The 19,099-nt window shown below is 37.6% G+C and overlaps 2 protein-coding genes, 1 non-coding gene and 1 pseudogene across 3 annotated transcripts in view; 2 read left to right on the top strand and 2 right to left on the bottom strand.

Annotated features, from left to right (window-relative positions):
• LOC124384578 (zinc finger protein 850-like) overlaps positions 1-19,099 on the top strand; it is a 1,373,244-nt gene that overhangs the window by 786,559 nt on the left and 567,586 nt on the right. The gene's annotated exons all lie outside the window — the stretch shown is intronic.
• LOC124384668 overlaps positions 1-19,099 on the bottom strand; it is a 920,651-nt pseudogene that overhangs the window by 343,768 nt on the left and 557,784 nt on the right.
• On the bottom strand, positions 800-872 carry trnav-uac. Its single transcript has one exon. It is a non-coding gene; the product is annotated as a tRNA-Val (tRNA).
• LOC124384590 (serine/threonine-protein kinase pim-1-like) lies at positions 6,418-12,636 on the top strand. The gene is given in 10 exon segments (XM_046847571.1): positions 6,418-6,912; positions 9,784-9,969; positions 10,182-10,388; positions 10,475-10,569; positions 10,924-10,974; positions 11,149-11,477; positions 11,479-11,519; positions 11,610-11,786; positions 12,074-12,169; positions 12,273-12,636. Coding segments are annotated over 10 exon segments (1,335 nt in total). The 5' UTR covers positions 6,418-6,785; the 3' UTR covers positions 12,299-12,636.

Here is a 19,099-nt window from a genome sequence, read left to right as displayed (position 1 = left end):
TTGGTTTCTCAGAATGATGTTTTTGATGATATATATTTTATGAGCAAAATATTTTTGTTATTTAAAGTTAAATTTTATTTGTTCTGGAATAATTTTCCTGTCTGTTTTTATTAATATTTATGTTCAAAAAACATTGTTTTAGTGTGTTCAATAAATGTTTATCCTGTTCCACCTAAAGTGGGCTTTGTTTTGCCCTGTGCAATTAGTTTGACACCCTGATATAGATAAATATCATTAATTATTAATTAACATTATTAAGAAACATTGAAGATGTGAGCTTATCAAAATCAGATTCAGATTGAGTTCACACTTGTATTCTTAAGAATCCAGGATGTAAATATTTACCTTAAAAGCTGTAGTATAGGAACATTTCTCAAAATCTCAGTGAAACAATGTGAATTAAACTTAGAGAACTCACTCAAATGTCCCCATGTTTTGCCCAATAATAGTTTTAGCCAATCAAATGAGTTTCTTTTCGAACGTTGCTCTGTGTTTCACTACAGGAATCGCTTTGAGCGTGACCAACTACAGAAGCTTCTATTACACCACATCTGTCTTAACAGGTCGACCCGTCTGTCCCCCCTTACAATGTCATTCACATTTTCTTCCCATGAACGACCACATCAAGCTCTCTCAGCATATCCAGTTTTAATGAGTACAGGGAGGTTGCATCTCACCCATGTCCTTCTTCATATGGAGGAACCATCTCGGGCAGAGACCCTCACCTGATGTTCATCGTGCGCATGGGCCCTGTAACCGCAATGCACTAAAAGCATATAGAATCAGAGACTCAAGGGCATGGCTCCACTGGGGCTCGAACCCAGGACCTTCTGCGTGTAAAGCAGACGTGATGACCACTACACTATGGAACCTGCTGCCGAGAGGGTTGATGTCCAATGTGCATAAATAGAAACATATCTCTCAAAATTTAACTGGGAAAATATTAATTCAACTTAGAAAATTCACTGACTCAAATGTCACAATCATCTCCACTGTTTTGAGCGTGTTAAGCTCCAGGTTTTTATGACTGCACCATGTCTCTCAGGTCTTTCTTCACTGAAGCAGGGTCGTTGGCTGAAAACTGATTTTACAGCTTTTTAGAGTAGCTCCTCTTAGCCACTCTATGAGAATCAATAATAAGGATTAATCTTCCTCATATTACTGAATTAATCATGTACTACAGAATTTGAAAAGAACTTGGATCCTGTCAACCGAGAACAGAAAGCTGAGGGTACATTTGGAAACAAGTTTTTCGAAGCTGTATAGTTGCAATCTGGAGAACATTTTGCCTGAATCGATATTTCTGCTCATTCATGCTGTTTAGTTGACTGTATGGTTCCATAATGTAGTGGTCATCACATCTGTTTTACATGCAGAAACTCCTGAGCTCAACTCCCAGTGGAACCATGCAGCTGGCAAACATGAATGAGGTTTATATTTTTGTGAACAGTTATGTTAAGAAAGCGAAGATATTCCCTAAAATTTGAACACAATTCTGCAAATAAAAACAAGTTGGCATTTTTCTGCATTGCGCTTGTAACAGCATTCCAGAAGTAGAATCAGAATTAAGTGCATGGTTCTACTGGGGTTCGAACCAAAGCATTCTGCGTGTAAAGCAGGCGTGATGACCACTACACTATGGAACCTGTTGCTGAGAAGGATTATGTCCAATGTGCATAAAGATAAACATCTCTCAAAATCTAACTGGAAAAATATAAATTAAAGGTTTTGCCCAATAATAGTTTTAGCGATGCAAATGAGTTTATTACTGCTGCTGACATTACTGAGTAAAATGCTGCTTCCTCAGAAGACCACACACAGTAGGCTCATGACCACCGGTGAAAGATCTCCAGCATCTTAATGCACTTAATGCAAAAAACAAAAAAACAGGTTCCGTGTAGTAATTCATCACTTCTGCTTTACATGCAGGAGGTTCTGGGTTTGATTCCCAGTGGAATCATGTATAAAACAAATATAATGTAAGATTGTGTTTCTTCTTCTTTTAAACCATAGCGTGGTTGTGATCACCTCTGCTTCACACACAAAAGTGGCCGTAAAACTGTAAGGAGAGAGACAAAAGCTGAGTCCCATGTGCTAGGTGGCCAAGATTTTTAAATAAAAAACACAATGAAAGTAAATATAAAATAAACCGTATCCTGCTAGCGGGAAAGAAATTCCACCATTAGGGTCCCTTAACTGGTTCCATTGTGTAGTGTAAACACAATTTTCTCTTTTTCTCACTCTGGATGTATACAGTTTTTGAAAAGTGGCAGGAGGACACCGATAAGCACTGCAGCCGTCTAAACTGTCCTCTGTAGTCCTCTGATGTCTGATTTTACAGCTGAGCAGAACCAGACAGTTATTAAAGCAACTCCTGTTGAACTTTCTAAGCTGGTGAAGGAAGTACATCCTCTGTTAAGCCTTTTTAACAATGGAGTCGATGTGATTGTCCCACTACATGCCCTGAGAGATGGTGGTGCCCAGGAACCTGAATGACTCCACTGCTGCCATAGTGCTGTTAATGATGGTGAGTAGGGGGAGAGCAGGGGGTTTCACCTAAAATCCACAATTATCTCCACTGTTTTGAGCGTGTTAAGCTCCAGGTTTTTATGACTGCACCATGTCTCTCAGGCCTTTCTTCACTGAAGCAGGGTCGTGGAGTCAGTGGAGTCAAAGCTGAAAAGTTGCAATCTGGAAACATATGCAGGTGCAGGTGATTGTGTGGATCCATAGGGTAGTGGTCATCACATCTGCTTTACAGGTCCTTCTGCGACCCACAGTGGAACCATGCAGCTAGCAAACATGAATGAGCTTCATGTATTTGTCACAAATTGTTACTAAATCCTTGAAAAAAATAAACAACTTTTGGTGTTTCTGCATTGTGCTTGCAACAGAAATGGACAATAGGAATTCCAAAAGGCTCAAGAGCATGGCTCCACTGGGGGTTGAACCCAGGACCTCCTGCAGTAAAGGAGATGTGATGACCGTTAAAGCTGTAAGAGAAGTTGGACACTAAGGAAGGAGAAAAGGAGAACTACAGGGGAATAAAGTTGATCAGTCACACCATGAAGTTATAGGAAATAGTGGAAGCCAGGCTGAGTTTATTCATTAGTTATTTATCCAGTTATCATCTGTTAACCTGTTATTTCAACAAAACCAGATTTTCTCCTGCAAACCAAGTTCAAGAAAATGCTACAAGGAATTGACTCCCATGTCGTGTTTGCTGGACTTTAGAATGTAATACTTTATTGCACTGAGGTGCTTTAGTACATAAAGGTCTTCATTTAATTTTATTATTATTATATGCAGATTTACATATTTATGAAACCCAAAGAGATAAAATTATTAAATTTCCAATATTTGGTTTGATTAAACAATGTTATTTGGGTGTTATATAATCAACACATCCTCGTCAAAGCAAGGAACATTCATAAACCCCCAAAAACTTTAATAATGATGATTAATAATAATAATAATAATAATAATAATAATAATAATAATAAAAATAATACAGTGGAACCGGTTATGTCGATGTCCTAGGGGTCGCCAGAAAGCATCGAGGTAACCGATGATCGAGATAAACAAAAATCAATATAGTGGCAATATATTAATGTGCTTGAAATTTCTTTATGTACATGATGTGCGTTAATAAATGAGAATGTGCATGCACGTGTTTTGAAGGGTTTTTACACAACAGCGTTGCCGCGATTTGTTTGATGAAGGCATGCTATAAAAATACATACAGTACATGTTTATCTGTCAGGAATCCACCTGCCACGCCCCTTCGCCCCTTCAGCGTGTCAGGTGTTTTCTCGCCGCTTTCTCTGAAGCTCCGCTCAATTGCGCACATATGGTGCTCGTTTATCATCATCACCAGCTCCTATTTAAACTTCCACACTCTCACTGTCCGTTATTGTTGGTATATGTTGGTTCACGGCGGTCGTTGTTATCGCTCATGTGTATCTCGGTACGTGTCTTCCCACCGGCAGTCTTTCAACGTCTGCTCTTTTCTTCCCAAAGCGCATCGCGGATTCTTTCACGTGGGTGTCAGTCAGAACAGATCGATGCTTTGATTTCACGTGTTTCAGGGTAGAAAACAGAGACTTTGTGGGGGTGTTTTTATGTGCGTGTTCACTTCGCTCGAGTTCAATAAGTTTTTTCGTCAAATGCGCATGCGTGAGATGAATATACAGCAGGGGTGGGCAATGAATTTTTACAAGGGGCCACATGAGAAATCTGAATTGTGTCAGAGGGCCACACCAACGATAATATTTTAGGGATGCACCGAAATGAAAATTCAATTTAAATGGCAATGAAATCCATAATTTTTGTGTTATGCCTTTTGCCTTGGCACCATCACTGGAAAACTTTCCTGCCTTTTCAAAACGTCCTCTACAGACAGAGTGCGCATGCTCGGATTGACTTTACTTTTCTGCGCCGCGTTCTTCTCATATTTAGAATGGCAATCGGGATGTTTGGATTTCAGGTGATCAATTTAAACCCGACTTGGAGAAACTCTTTGCAGATACAGAAAAGATCTACATGTAGATCTAGATCTGTGGTTAGGTCTTCAAGATGTTTGAAACAAACTACCTGTCCAGAACTTTTAAAAGTGTGTGTGCAAGTATACCTAGAAGAATTAATGCTGATTTGCAGAGAAAATGTGGTCACACAAAATTATTAATTTAGACTTTTATTAATTTGGACTCTTTTTTATTTATTCTTTATTTATGCAGAGTACTGTGTATATTTATATCACATTCTTCTTCTGTCTTGATTGAATATATAAATGTGTAAATACAGGGCAGTGGTAGTGGAACCCCTCAGATGTAAACTAAACAGAGGCGTTACCTGGAGACAAAACTGTACACATACTGTTTCATCATCAATATCAAATGTTGCCATGGATACGCGACGTCTTTTCACTGCTGGACAACGATATCTGCTGGATGCGTTATTTTGGGCAAGAAGAAAATAAAACCGAGAATAAAGCGCCATCTGCTGGAATGTTTCACAAAAAATGTAAGACGCTAAACACTACATAACATCCTTGTTTAAAACGGACTCAATGTCCAGTTCCTGACCGTAATGGAAAGTTAAAAAGAAATGTATGCCTCATGTCACCAGAATAAACTCTACCCAATTAGTATAAATACTGGCAAAGTGGGACACTTCAGATCAAACCTCTGTATCTTAAATCTCACTGATCTAAATTTATTTCTGAGTTCAGTCTTGGAAAATAAAAAGTCCAAGGAACCAACACAAAGATTCTGAAAATAGTCTGTAAACAAAATGGCAGCTACATTGGGCAAATGTGATGTGCACTCAATTTACTAGGAACACCTACATTCATTTACTGTGTGTGTGTGTGTGTGTGTGTGTGTGTGTGTGTGTGTGTGTGTGTGTGTGTGTGTGTGTGTGTGTGTGTGTGTGTGTGTGTGTGTGTGTGTGTGTGTGTGTGTGTGTGTGTGTGTGTGTGTGTGTGTGTGTGTGTGTGTGTGTGTGTGTGTGTGTGTGTGTGTGTGTGTGTGTGTGTGTGTGTGTGTGTGTGTGTGTGTGTGTGTGTGTGTGTGTGTGTGTGTGTGTGTGTGTGTGTGTGTGTGTGTGTGTGTGTGTGTGTGTGTGTGTGTGTGTGTGTGTGTGTGTGTGTGTGTGTGTGTGTGTGTGTGTGTGTGTGTGTGTGTGTGTGTGTGTGTGTGTGTGTGTGTGTGTGTGTGTGTGTGTGTGTGTGTGTGTGTGTGTGTGTGTGTGTGTGTGTGTGTGTGTGTGTGTGTGTGTGTGTGTGTGTGTGTGTGTGTGTGTGTGTGTGTGTGTGTGTGTGTGTGTGTGTGTGTGTGTGTGTGTGTGTGTGTGTGTGTGTGTGTGTGTGTGTGTGTGTGTGTGTGTGTGTGTGTGTGTGTGTGTGTGTGTGTGTGTGTGTGTGTGTGTGTGTGTGTGTGTGTGTGTGTGTGTGTGTGTGTGTGTGTGTGTGTTTCAGGGTAGAAAACAGAGACTTTGTGGGGGTGTTTTTATGTGCGTGTTCACTTCGCTCGAGTTCAATAAGTTTTTTCGTCAAATGCGCATGCGTGAGATGAATATACAGCAGGGGTGGGCAATGAATTTTTACAAGGGGCCACATGAGAAACCTGAATTGTGTCAGAGGGCCACACCAACGATAATATTTTAGGGATGCACCGAAATGAAAATTCAATTTAAATGGCAATGAAATCCATAATTTTTTGTGTTATGCCTTTTGCCTTGGCACCATCACTGGAAAACTTTCCTGCCTTTTCAAAACGTCCTCTACAGACAGAGTGCGCATGCTCGGATTGACTTTACTTTTCTGCGCCGCGTTCTTCTCATATTTAGAATGGCAATCGGGATGTTTGGATTTCAGGTGATCAATTTAAACCCGACTTGGAGAAACTCTTTGCAGATACAGAAAAGATCTACATGTAGATCTAGATCTGTGGTTAGGTCTTCAAGATGTTTGAAACAAACTACCTGTCCAGAACTTTTAAAAGTGTGTGTGCAAGTATACCTAGAAGAATTAATGCTGATTTGCAGAGAAAATGTGGTCACACAAAATTATTAATTTAGACTTTTATTAATTTGGACTCTTTTTTATTTATTCTTTATTTATGCAGAGTACTGTGTATATTTATATCACATTCTTCTTCTGTCTTGATTGAATATATAAATGTGTAAATACAGGGCAGTGGTAGTGGAACCCCTCAGATGTAAACTAAACAGAGGCGTTACCTGGAGACAAAACTGTACACATACTGTTTCATCATCAATATCAAATGTTGCCATGGATACGCGACGTCTTTTCACTGCTGGACAGCGATATCTGCTGGATGCGTTATTTTGGGCAAGAAGAAAATAAAACCGAGAATAAAGCGCCATCTGCTGGAATGTTTCACAAAAAATGTAAGACGCTAAACACTACATAACATCCTTGTTTAAAACGGACTCAATGTCCAGTTCCTGACCGTAATGGAAAGTTAAAAAGAAATGTATGCCTCATGTCACCAGAATAAACTCTACCCAATTAGTATAAATACTGGCAAAGTGGGACACTTCAGATCAAACCTCTGTATCTTAAATCTCACTGATCTAAATTTATTTCTGAGTTCAGTCTTGGAAAATAAAAAGTCCAAGGAACCAACACAAAGATTCTGAAAATAGTCTGTAAACAAAATGGCAGCTACATTGGGCAAATGTGATGTGCACTCAATTTACTAGGAACACCTACATTCATTTACTGTGTGTGTGTGTGTGTGTTGCTGCATTATCACCACATTATTTATGCAAAAATTATAATTCTTATCCCTTTCTTTATTTAGTTTTATACATCAACCAGCACACTGGATGCTGGAACATAAAGAAGAGGGCATACGATCAGCCCAAGTCATCATTCAGGGGCAAAAGGAAATCTGATAACCTGCCCAATGAATATGAGCCTCATCAGAAGAGACAGAAAAACAGATAATAAAAGTGAAAACGGACGTCTCCAACACAAATAAACTACCTCCTAAACATTTAGGCATTGGTAAGGCAGAAGAAAGTTGAAGTGGATGAACAGCAGTAGGACTGGTTATGTGAATTAGACACTCATCTTTGGATGTTTTTTCACAGCACATTTGTTGGAGGTTTATGAGACGAGAGAACTGCTGGGCAAAGGAGGATTTGGCTCTGTGTATGCTGGTGTACGTAAAGCAGATGGATTGCCAGTAAGTCTTTTTTCTCTTGTTTTATTCTATATCTCTGACTTCATTATATGTCGTAATTTAATATACACATTGGGGAAGCCTGTTTTTAGTGATCATGCTGAATATTTAATCATAAGATCAGGAATGGCAGTGTTCACTGATACGTGATTGTGACTTTAGAAAGAGGCTGATTGTTATAAGCATCATGGCATCATGGCTCAATGTAGGATTTTCAATAAAACTGCAGAAGTGATTACTACACTTTTATGATCAGCTAAAATTATATAACATCTAAGGCCAAATAAAAAATCCTTTTTAGATCATTTATGTGAATAATTTCATCTAATTTCACAAAACACATTTGTATTTTTTTAGGTTGCAATCAAGTACATCTCCAAACGTAAAGCACCTGAAAAACTGGAAATCGTAAGTTTCTTCTGCATGTCTTAATGTACATAAAACAATAACCAATATCCTATACTATAATAATAATAATAACGTTATTCAGAACACTTTTATAAGCAGTTTGGGGTTATAATATGTAGCACTCGTTCTTTTCTACAGCCTGGACATGGTTTCCTGCCCACTGAGGTAGCTTTGATGTCCATCGTCAATAAAGAACCATACTGTTTAAACATCCTGCGGATTCTGGAGTGGTATGAACAGCCAAAGTGCTACTACATAGTTCTGGAACGACCCGAACCATGTGAAAACCTCCACCAGTTCTGCAGTAGGTATGGCAGCTGCTTGCCTGAGACTGTGACTCGTTTAGTGATGGTTCAGCTGATAGATGCGCTGAAGCATTGCAAGAGCCGGGGAATTCTGCATCGTGACGTCAAGCCAGAAAACATCATGGTTCAGACAAACACTCTTAAGGTTAAGCTGATTGACTTGGTGCGGAGACTTGATCAAGGACAAGTACAAAGAATTTACAGGTATATTATCTGAAAGCTCTGAAAACGTATCTGAGTTTTGCATGGCAATGAGATGTGTGCTTCTTTTACTAACTGGAATGTCATTAACAGGCACACCCAGCTACGCTCCTCCTGAGTGGTTTAAAAAGAAAAAGTATTTGGCAGAACCAGCGACTGTCTGGTCTGTGGGTGTGACACTGTACAGACTGGTGTGTGGCTCTCTGCCTTTCAACACCAGGAAGGACGTGAAACATGGTCATGTGCGTTTCTCCAGAAGGCATTCTGAAGGTAAGAAACTGCAAAGACTGATAAGTTATGGAATAAGTCAAAGCAGGCTGAAGTTTCTATTGTACATTTACTTGAACAGAGAAAGAAGCATTTATTTGTTTGATCTTATAACAGCTATAAGTGTGAATAATTTAATATGCAATCAATGATATTTATTTCAAAGTTTTATATATTATGCATAACTGTTTTTAAGAGATTAAATATTATACAGCATGATCTTTATTAGGTGAAGTTTCTATTGTACATTTACTTGAACAGAGAAAGAAGCATTTATTTGTTTGATCTTATAACAGCTATAAGTGTGAATAATTTAATATGCAATCAATGATATTTATTTCAAAGTTTTATATATTATGCATAACTGTTTTAAGAGATTAAATATTATACAGCATGATCTTTATTAGGTGAAGTTTCTATTGTACATTTACTTGAACAGAGAAAGAAGCATTTATTTGTTTGATCTTATAACAGCTATAAGTGTGAATAATTTAATATGCAATCAATGATATTTATTTCAAAGTTTTATATATTATGCATAACTGTTTTAAGAGATTAAATATTATACAGCATGATCTTTATTAGGTGAAGTTTCTATTGTACATTTACTTGAACAGAGAAAGAAGCATTTATTTGTTTGATCTTATAACAGCTATAAGTGTGAATAATTTAATATGCAATCAATGATATTTATTTCAAAGTTTTATATATTATGCATAACTGTTTTAAGAGATTAAATATTATACAGCATGATCTTTATTAGGAACACCTACATTCATTTACTGTGTGTGTGTGTGTGTGTGTGTGTGTGTGTGTGTGTGTGTGTGTTGCTGCATTATTACAGCATTATTTATGCAAAAATAATAATTCTTATCACTTTCTTTATTTAGTTTTATACATCAACCAGCACACTGGATGCTGGAACATAAAGGACAGGGCACATGATCAGCCCAAATCATCATTCAGGGGCAAAAGGAAATCTGATAACCTGCCCAATGAATATGAGCCTCATCAGAAGAGACAGAAAAAACAGATAATAGAAGAGAAAACGGACGTCTCCAACAAAACTAAACTAGGTACAAAAAAAAAATACATGCAAACTTGTCCAAGGGTTTGTGAATGTGATGTACCCTCACTGTCCCCTTCATTAGAAACACCTCTGTATTCATATACACTTTGTGTGTGTGTGTGTGTGTGTGTGTGTGTGTGTGTGTGTGTGTGTGTGTTGCTGCATTATCACCACATTATTTATGCAAAAATAATAATTCTTATCCCTTTCTTTATTTAGTTTTATACATCAACCAGCACACTGGAAGCTGGAACATAAAGAAGAGGGCATACGATCAGCCCAAATCATCATTCAGGGGCAAAAGGAAACCTGATAACCTGCCCAATGAATATGAGCCTCATCAGAAGAGACAGAAAAAACAGATAATAGAAGAGAAAACTGACGTCTCCAACACAAATAAACTACCTCCTAAACATTTAGGCATTGGTAAGGCAGAAGAAAGTTGAAGTGGATGAACAGCAGTAGGACTGGTTATGTGAATTAGACACTCATCTTTGGATGTTTTTTCACAGCACATTTGTTGGAGGTTTATGAGACGAGAGAACTGCTGGGCAAAGGAGGATTTGGCTCTGTGTATGCTGGTGTACGTAAAGCAGATGGATTGCCAGTAAGTCTTTTTTCTCTTGTTTTATTCTATATCTCTGACTTCATTATATGTTTTAATTTAAAATACACATTGGGGAAGCCTGTTTTTAGTGATCATGCTGAATATTTAATCATAAGATCAGGAATGGCAGTGTTCACTGATACGTGATTGTGACTTTAGAAAGAGGCTGATTGTTATAAGCATCATGGCATCATGGCTCAATGTAGGATTTTCAATAAAACTGCAGAAGTGATTACTACACTTTTATGATCAGCTAAAATTATATAACATCTAAGGCCAAATAAAAAATCCTTTTTAGATCATTTATGTGAATAATTTCATCTAATTTCACAAAACACATTTGTATTTTTTTAGGTTGCAATCAAGTACATCTCCAAACGTAAAGCACCTGAAAAACTGGAAATCGTAAGTTTCTTCTGCATGTCTTAATGTACATAAAACAATAACCAATATCCTATACTATAATAATAATAATAATAATAATAATAATAATAATAATAATAATAATAATCACGTTATTCAGAACACTTTTATAAGCAGTTTGGGGTTATAATATGTAGCACTCGTTCTTTTCTACAGCCTGGACATGGTTTCCTGCCCACTGAGGTAGCTTTGATGTCCATCGTCAATACAGAACCATACTGTTTAAACATCCTGCGGATTCTGGAGTGGTATGAACAGCCAAAGTGCTACTACATAGTTCTGGAACGACCCGAACCATGTGAAAACCTCCACCAGTTCTGCAGTAGGTATGGCAGCTGCTTGCCTGAGACTGTGACTCGTTTAGTGATGGTTCAGCTGATAGATGCGCTGAAGCATTGCAAGAGCCGGGGAATTCTGCATCGTGACGTCAAGCCAGAAAACATCATGGTTCAGACAAACACTCTTAAGGTTAAGCTGATTGACTTGGTGCGGAGACTTGATCAAGGACAAGTACAAAGAATTTACAGGTATATTATCTGAAAGCTCTGAAAACGTATCTGAGTTTTGCATGGCAATGAGATGTGTGCTTCTTTTACTAACTGGAATGTCATTAACAGGCACACCCAGCTACGCTCCTCCTGAGTGGTTTAAAAAGAAAAAGTATTTGGCAGAACCAGCGACTGTCTGGTCTGTGGGTGTGACACTGTACAGACTGGTGTGTGGCTCTCTGCCTTTCAACACCAGGAAGGACGTGAAACATGGTCATGTGCGTTTCTCCAGAAGGCATTCTGAAGGTAAGAAACTGCAAAGACTGATAAGTTATGGAATAAGTCAAAGCAGGCTGAAGTTTCTATTGTACATTTACTTGAACAGAGAAAGAAGCATTTATTTGTTTGATCTTATAACAGCTATAAGTGTGAATAATTTAATATGCAATCAATGATATTTATTTCAAAGTTTTATATATTATGCATAACTGTTTTAAGAGATTAAATATTATACAGCATGATCTTTATTAGGTGAAGTTTCTATTCTTTTCTCTATGTTTTACTGATTTCTGTATCTGTGTATTGTTTAACAGAATGCATGCATCTGATCCGTTGGTGTTTGTGCACCAAACCAGCAGGCCGTCCGAGCCTGGAGCAGATAGAGCATCACCCATGGTTTCACTTTAGAGGTATTTGTGCTGTTCTTTCTCTCTTTATTTTTAAACAGACAGAGGAACCCTATAATTCATGAAGTAATTTTTTCTCTAATTGTTTTGTTTTTTTGTGATTTAGGATCTGCACTACAAACTACTGGATAGACACCTGCCATCAAATACATCTGAAACCTACAAATATATTTGTGCTTTTGTACAAAATACATCAAAATAAAAAAATTTAATTGTAAATTGATTTTGACTGGAGTCAGTTTATATTGCAATCATTTTTGTTAATCATGCTTACTTAATAAAACAATAAGCAATAAAAGTGGAGATAATCAGAGTTAAAGATGATTGTTTGGACCAATTAAAAGGAAAGTCACTGTATTGTCACTATCACTATATTTCTGCAGTGCACGGGAAGTAAACAAAACACCCCTTAGCTTAGAGGTCAAAGGGGAAACGTAACAGGAATGTATATCAATTGTGCATCATAAAGGATATAAATTCTTTTTTTTTTTAAATAAAACAAAATCACCATGCAGCACACTCCTGAGACCGGGGACCAAAAAAAAAAAACAACATGGGAGAAACAGCAATTGACTTAAATCTAAAACAGAAAAACAAAAATTACAATACATCATATGCTTTATTCAGACACTTGTCAGCGAGCACGGGTGCAACGGTAGGTGCAGAGTGACTGGATGGGAGGACCCAAATGCAGGATGCACACAAGGTTATGGGGAAAAAACTGAATTTGATAATTAAAGCAAGGGGCAAAGGCAAAAACAGAATCCAAAACAATCCAGGGTCAAAACAGGCAAACAGGGCAATGCAGGAGAAGACAAAACCAAAGTCCAAAACAGTCCAAAAATCCAGAAACCGGCAAAACAGTACAATACAGGGCAGAGCAAAACATAAACCAAAACAGTCCAAACTTCAAAACCAGAGGCAGGGCGGAACAGAGGTCAAGGACAGGATCCAGAACAGGCAGGATGATCAGGATCAGAAACAGGAACTAAAGCAGGCAGGATGGCAAGAATAATCTCAGGGGCTAGAAAGCCGGTAAGATAATCTGGCCAGGAGCTAAACTCTTGATTGTCCTTATATACACCGAGGCGCGGAAAAACGGCAAGATGGTCACGACCGAAGTGCTCACCATGAACCGGAGAAGCGCCATGAAACCGGAAGTGCAGTGTGCCCAGGAGATCCTGACAACAATAAACATTTTCTTAAACACAATTACCAACTGCCCCATTTCATTTGATTACCTTAACCACATTTACCTTCATCGGCTACCAAAAATGGCAACCAATCAGCATTTCAGCCTTCATCCACATCTAAAACATTACAAAAAAACACTAAACATTTAAAACCATGGTTACAAACTGCACACTCACTTTTATTTATTTAAAATATTAAATAATTGACCTTCTTTGGCAGATAGCAGATATAACAATCAGTTGATGTTCAAGCATTTATTCAGATCTTTTGTGACCTTTTGGATGAGTGGTCTCTGTGCTCTTGGGGTAATTTTGGTCAACCGGCCACTCCTGTAAAGGTTCTCCACTATTTCATGTTTTTGCCATTTGTGAATAATGGCTCTCACTGTGGTTTGAAAACCAACCAGTTATTAGGTTTAGAGGGCAAACACTTTTTCACACAATAAAAACTGCATGTTGTGTTCACTTGTGTTGTCTTTTACGAATATTTATATCAGTTTGATGATCTCAAACATTAAAGTGTGAAAAACATGCAAAAAAAAAGAAATCAAGAAATCAACACTTTTTCACACCACTGTTTATGAAATATAAAATGTTCTTTAGACGTTTAGTATTATGAGAATACAATATGAGTACAATTACAGGACAGAAACACTGTTCATTAACACTCAGAACATTTTATGATAATATTATGAAAATATTCAGCAGATATGGAAAAAAATAACATTCTGAAGTTATAAGACTTTTTTTTTCAATATTCAAGAACAATAAAATTGTAATGAAATCCAATGAATGTTGCTCTTAATGTTTTAATAACATTTCAAAAACTTTTAACAAATACAATTAACATCAGAAGAGAACATTGTATTGATAAAATTGATTTTCTATCAACATTAGGAGAATATTCATCAAGTATAAATAACATCATAAGCAGTGTTGTGCTCGTTACTAAAAATAGTAACCAGTTACAGTTACTCGGTACTTCGTTCAAAAAGTAACTGAATATATCACAAGGATTTCTGAAATAAATAACAAAACAAGCTGAATAATATTTTTTAAATCAAAAACTAAAGTGGCTTCTGCATCATAAAAGCTGTTGTGTTGAGCTCTTAAAATGTTCCTTTCACAGCTGAAGTATGAAAACTATCAACAATGTAGAACAGAACACCGGGTTAGCTTCTAGCTTCTAGCTCCTCAGGCATGGAGTTTCTGGAGGAGCTTCGACAGATTGGAGTTGCTGTTTATCGCAGTAGATACGAGCTTCAAACCAGAAAGACACAGCTTACATTTGACTTTTGTCTTTATACTCAACTAAAGTGAAATAATGAGCATATTTCCACTTTGAGAAACTCGTCTTGCTCTCGCCTCGACTCGCCATTACTGCCGCACAGACCTGAATAAACGGAGACACGCCCACAGTGCGTCTTCTTCCTGTTTACAGTGGTTCATCCTCCAATCCTACAATGTGTCTCTGCTGTAAACAGGTCAGACTGTAGTCTACACTTCAGCCCAAATTCATCCATTTAAAAAAATAACGGGTAACGCACATTACGGTAACGGAGTTACTTTATTTTTAAAAGTAACGCGTTACAGTATTAGTTACTGTCAAAAGTAACGCGTTACTGCCAACACTGATCATAAGGACGTTCTGAGAATATTGTTCTAATAACATTTTATATCAACATTAGCAGAACAATTATTAAGCATAAATAACGTCATAAGGGGGTTCCTAAAACATTGTATTGATAATGTTTTCAGTCAACATTAGAAGAACATTCATCAAGTATAAATAACGTTATGAGAATGTTCTATAAACATCGTTTTTTTTTTTTTTACATTTAGACAACGTTTAGGAAACGTTAGTTAAAGTTGTGGTAAGGTTCCCTGTTAGCTGGGGAGATGCTCAGACGATTTAAAGAATACTAGTCCAACTGACATTATCTTTAAAGGCGTACACAGTCAAGCATCCAAACTCCAATGTGTAGAACCTGGTGATGTTAAACTTGTCAGAACAGTTTGAGGAATTGAGGAAGTAAAGGTCTTCACAGAACTTCGTGTTTCAGGCATCCTACTCCTTCACCAAAAGTAATGTCCAGGTAATGCTAAAGTGCCTGATAGACAGTGAGATTAAGTCTCTCTTTCTGAACTCCTAACATTTATGCAACATTACCGGTCTCCACTTCTACAGCTGAGAGGTCAACTTTCAGAGTTAAAACTTGTCAAACCCAGTCTTCGAAGTTATAAATGTAATGAATCGTGCTTCTTTGAGTTTCTGTTAATCTCCATCGAGCGAGGCATTCCAATTATAGACCCAATTCTAAATTTACATACCCTTTTTCGTCCTTCTTTCTCCTTCACAGGGGGTCTTGTGCTATTGTATTTCCAAACCTCCAGGAAAGTAGGTAATTTTAATACAGCATTAAAACCAAAAAGGCTAATGCACAATGCATTTATATTAGCGATCATTATAATGGAAATTAGTGTTAATTTCAAAACTAAAATTTTTTTTTTTTTTAAAGGCCTATGTCCACTTAAGAGTATTTCACTGTTAGGAAAGGACGTTTGTATCAAGCACCTACTCAGTAATGTTGCACCACCTGCTGGACAAAACTCTAAATGCACTCATTTCAGTTTTAGAGAACTTATAGTTCTGAAACTAAACTAAACTTGCAAGCAATGTCTTGTTTAACTTTAATATCCATTCCATGTATTTAGTTTTACTTTTAAATAATTCCTTCTGTACAGAAGCATTCACAAAAAAAAAATAATTCACAGCCAGGATCTCATAATTATGACTTAGTATCTCATAATTATGAGATAAGTTGGGGCAGTCTGTGGCAGGGGAGTGTTTTAGCGCATAACACGGGATCTGACGTTAATGCAATTTTTGCTCGGAATCGCCTCATTGCGCAACAATGGAGACGTAGAAGATATTATATGGTTTAGCTTGATGACTGTATATGTTACTGTTAAGATGGTTCTCACACTGATTCTGTACGGCTTTGGGGATCCTAGCCCAGGAACACGGTGACAGATATCGCCCTGTTGCGTATCTTTCCAAATCTTTAGACACCATAGCACAGGGGTTGCCCTCGGGCTTGCGTGCAGTGGCTGCTGCGGCTCTGATGGTCCGGGATGCTGAGAAAACGGTGCTGTCACATCCTTTGATACTGTACACCTCACATCAGGTAACAGCTATTTTACACAACATATGACAGCACAACGTAGATCTGGTTATGAAACCACACTCTTGGCAACAGAAAACTTAACTATTAAGCCTCTTCTCAGCCGCATTCAGCTGTAGTAGCTCTGCGTGATCTGCTAGACGATATTGACTTAGACGGTTTTGACGACGCACATGATTGCCTTAAACACATTAAACAGGAGACCTCTTGTAGGCCCGATCTTTTAGATACGGCCCTGGAAGAGGGGGATTGTCTATATGTAGATGTTCATGTTCCAAAACTTCTGATGGTGTGTATTTATGTGGATATGCGGTTGTAAGATTACCTGATGTAATAGTTGAATCTAAATCATTACCATACACATCTGCAGAGTCGGTCGCACTTACAAGAGCATGTCAGTAGTCTGAAGGTAAAGTAGTGACTATATACACTGATTCTAAGTATGCTTATGGTGTTGTGCATGATTTTGCCAAAACATGGAAGCAAAAAGACTTTTTAAACAGCTGATGGAAAGCCCATAGCACATTTTAATCTCATAGGCGACTTTTTAAAAGCTGTTCAACTCCCTGCCAAAGTGGCCATAGTTACACATATGCCACCTGTAGGAAATTTGAGATACCTGTTGGTTATAGTTGACAGAGAACGCTAAAACAGTTGTCAAAATATTAACAAAAGAGATCATTTCTAGGTTTGGTATTCCTAGTGTGATTGAAAGTGATAACGGCACACCTTTTGCTTTGAAGGTAACACAACTTTTGGCTAAAAGCTTAGCGATTGATTTGCATTTTAATATTCCCTATCACCCACAGTCAGCTGGAGTGGTAAAGAGAACAAACAGAACCATTAAGGAACGTGTTACTAAAGCCTGCATTGAAACAGGCCGAAATTGGACTGTTGTTCTCCCGGTAGTACTCACAGAAATGAAAATGACCCCATCTTCAACAAAACTAACCTTTGAAAGTTTTATGTTCTAACCTTCCCGACCCCATGGGTCAGGGGATGCACTGGCATTTCTTCCTTAGGATCAAAACAGCACCCACTTATTCTATGCACTAATTGGTCTGTTGGCCTAAGAAGCCTACCTAAGTGAGTATTCAGGGCTGAAACAGTTAAGAGCCCACGGAAAGATCCTTTCTTTATAGTAGAAAGGGGGCCACCTCCGGGGTGAAGATCTGACTCACTTGACTGTTTAGTTTAGCTCACCCTGATACCTGCTCTAGGTCTAAATTCTATAACTATATGTGCATAGTTTTAACTAGACTCCGAATTTTTCTTATTCTCTTTGAATACATTATTCAGTGAGAAGAAACTGTTATGTATACCTTGTAATACTGCTAATAGACATACTGAACAAGCACTGAGAAACAAATGTCTCATGACGTCTTGGAGAACGTGAAACAACTGCTGAACAAAGTTTTTTTTGAGAAGATTAAGAGTTTGTTTACGAGTGTTGAACACTATTTTGTTTTAGGAATGATTCTTTTATTGATTGTTGGAATTATACTTTGTATGTTGCCATGTTTGATGACGATGGTAAGACAGGCCATAAAGGCCTCGATTGAAGTGGTGATGATGAAGGATTATATGCATGTAGGGAAAAAATGAAATGGAATCTGTATGTTTTGTTTGTCTTTATCTTTTCATTTGCAGTTTGTGTCACCGATTCTGTTCCCAGGATGAACATCCTATGTTTTGGTGTGTAATGCTAAATCATAAATGATTTAAAGAATACTAGTCCAACTGACATTATCTTTAAAGGCGTACACAGTCAAGCATCCAAACTCCAATGTGTAGAACCTGGTGATGTTAAACTTGTCAGAACAGTTTGAGGAATTGAGGAAGTAAAGGTCTTCACAGAACTTCGTGTTTCAGGCATCCTACTCCTTCACCAAAAGTAATGTCCAGGTAATGCTAAAGTGCCTGATAGACAGTGAGATTAAGTCTCTCTTTCTGAACTCCTAACATTTATGCAACATTACCGGTCTCCACTTCTACAGCTGAGAGGTCAACTTTCAGAGTTAAAACTTGTCAAACCCAGTCTTCGAAGTTATAAATGTAATGAATCGTGCTTCTTTGAGTTTCTGTTAATCTCCATCGAGCGAGGCATTCCAATTATAGACCCAATTCTAAATTTACATACCCTTTTTCGTCCTTCTTTCTCCTTCACAGGGGGTCTTGTGCTATTGTATTTCCAAACCTCCAGGAAAGTAGGTAATTTTAATACAGCATTAAAACCAAAAAGGCTAATGCACAATGCATTTATATTAGCGATCATTATAATGGAAATTAGTGTTAATTTCAAAACTAAAATTTTTTTTTTTTTTAAAGGCCTATGTCCACTTAAGAGTATTTCACTGTTAGGAAAGGACGTTTGTATCAAGCACCTACTCAGTAATGTTGCACCACCTGCTGGACAAAACTCTAAATGCACTCATTTCAGTTTTAGAGAACTTATAGTTCTGAAACTAAACTAAACTTGCAAGCAATGTCTTGTTTAACTTTAATATCCATTCCATGTATTTAGTTTTACTTTTAAATAATTCCTTCTGTACAGA

The sequence above is a fragment of the Silurus meridionalis genome, chromosome 4 (assembly GCF_014805685.1).
Source record: "Silurus meridionalis isolate SWU-2019-XX chromosome 4, ASM1480568v1, whole genome shotgun sequence".
NCBI classification, from domain to species: Eukaryota; Metazoa; Chordata; class Actinopteri; order Siluriformes; family Siluridae; genus Silurus; species Silurus meridionalis.
The sequence above is the reverse complement of the archived record's forward strand: the minus strand, read 5'-3'. Positions and strand labels throughout refer to the sequence as shown.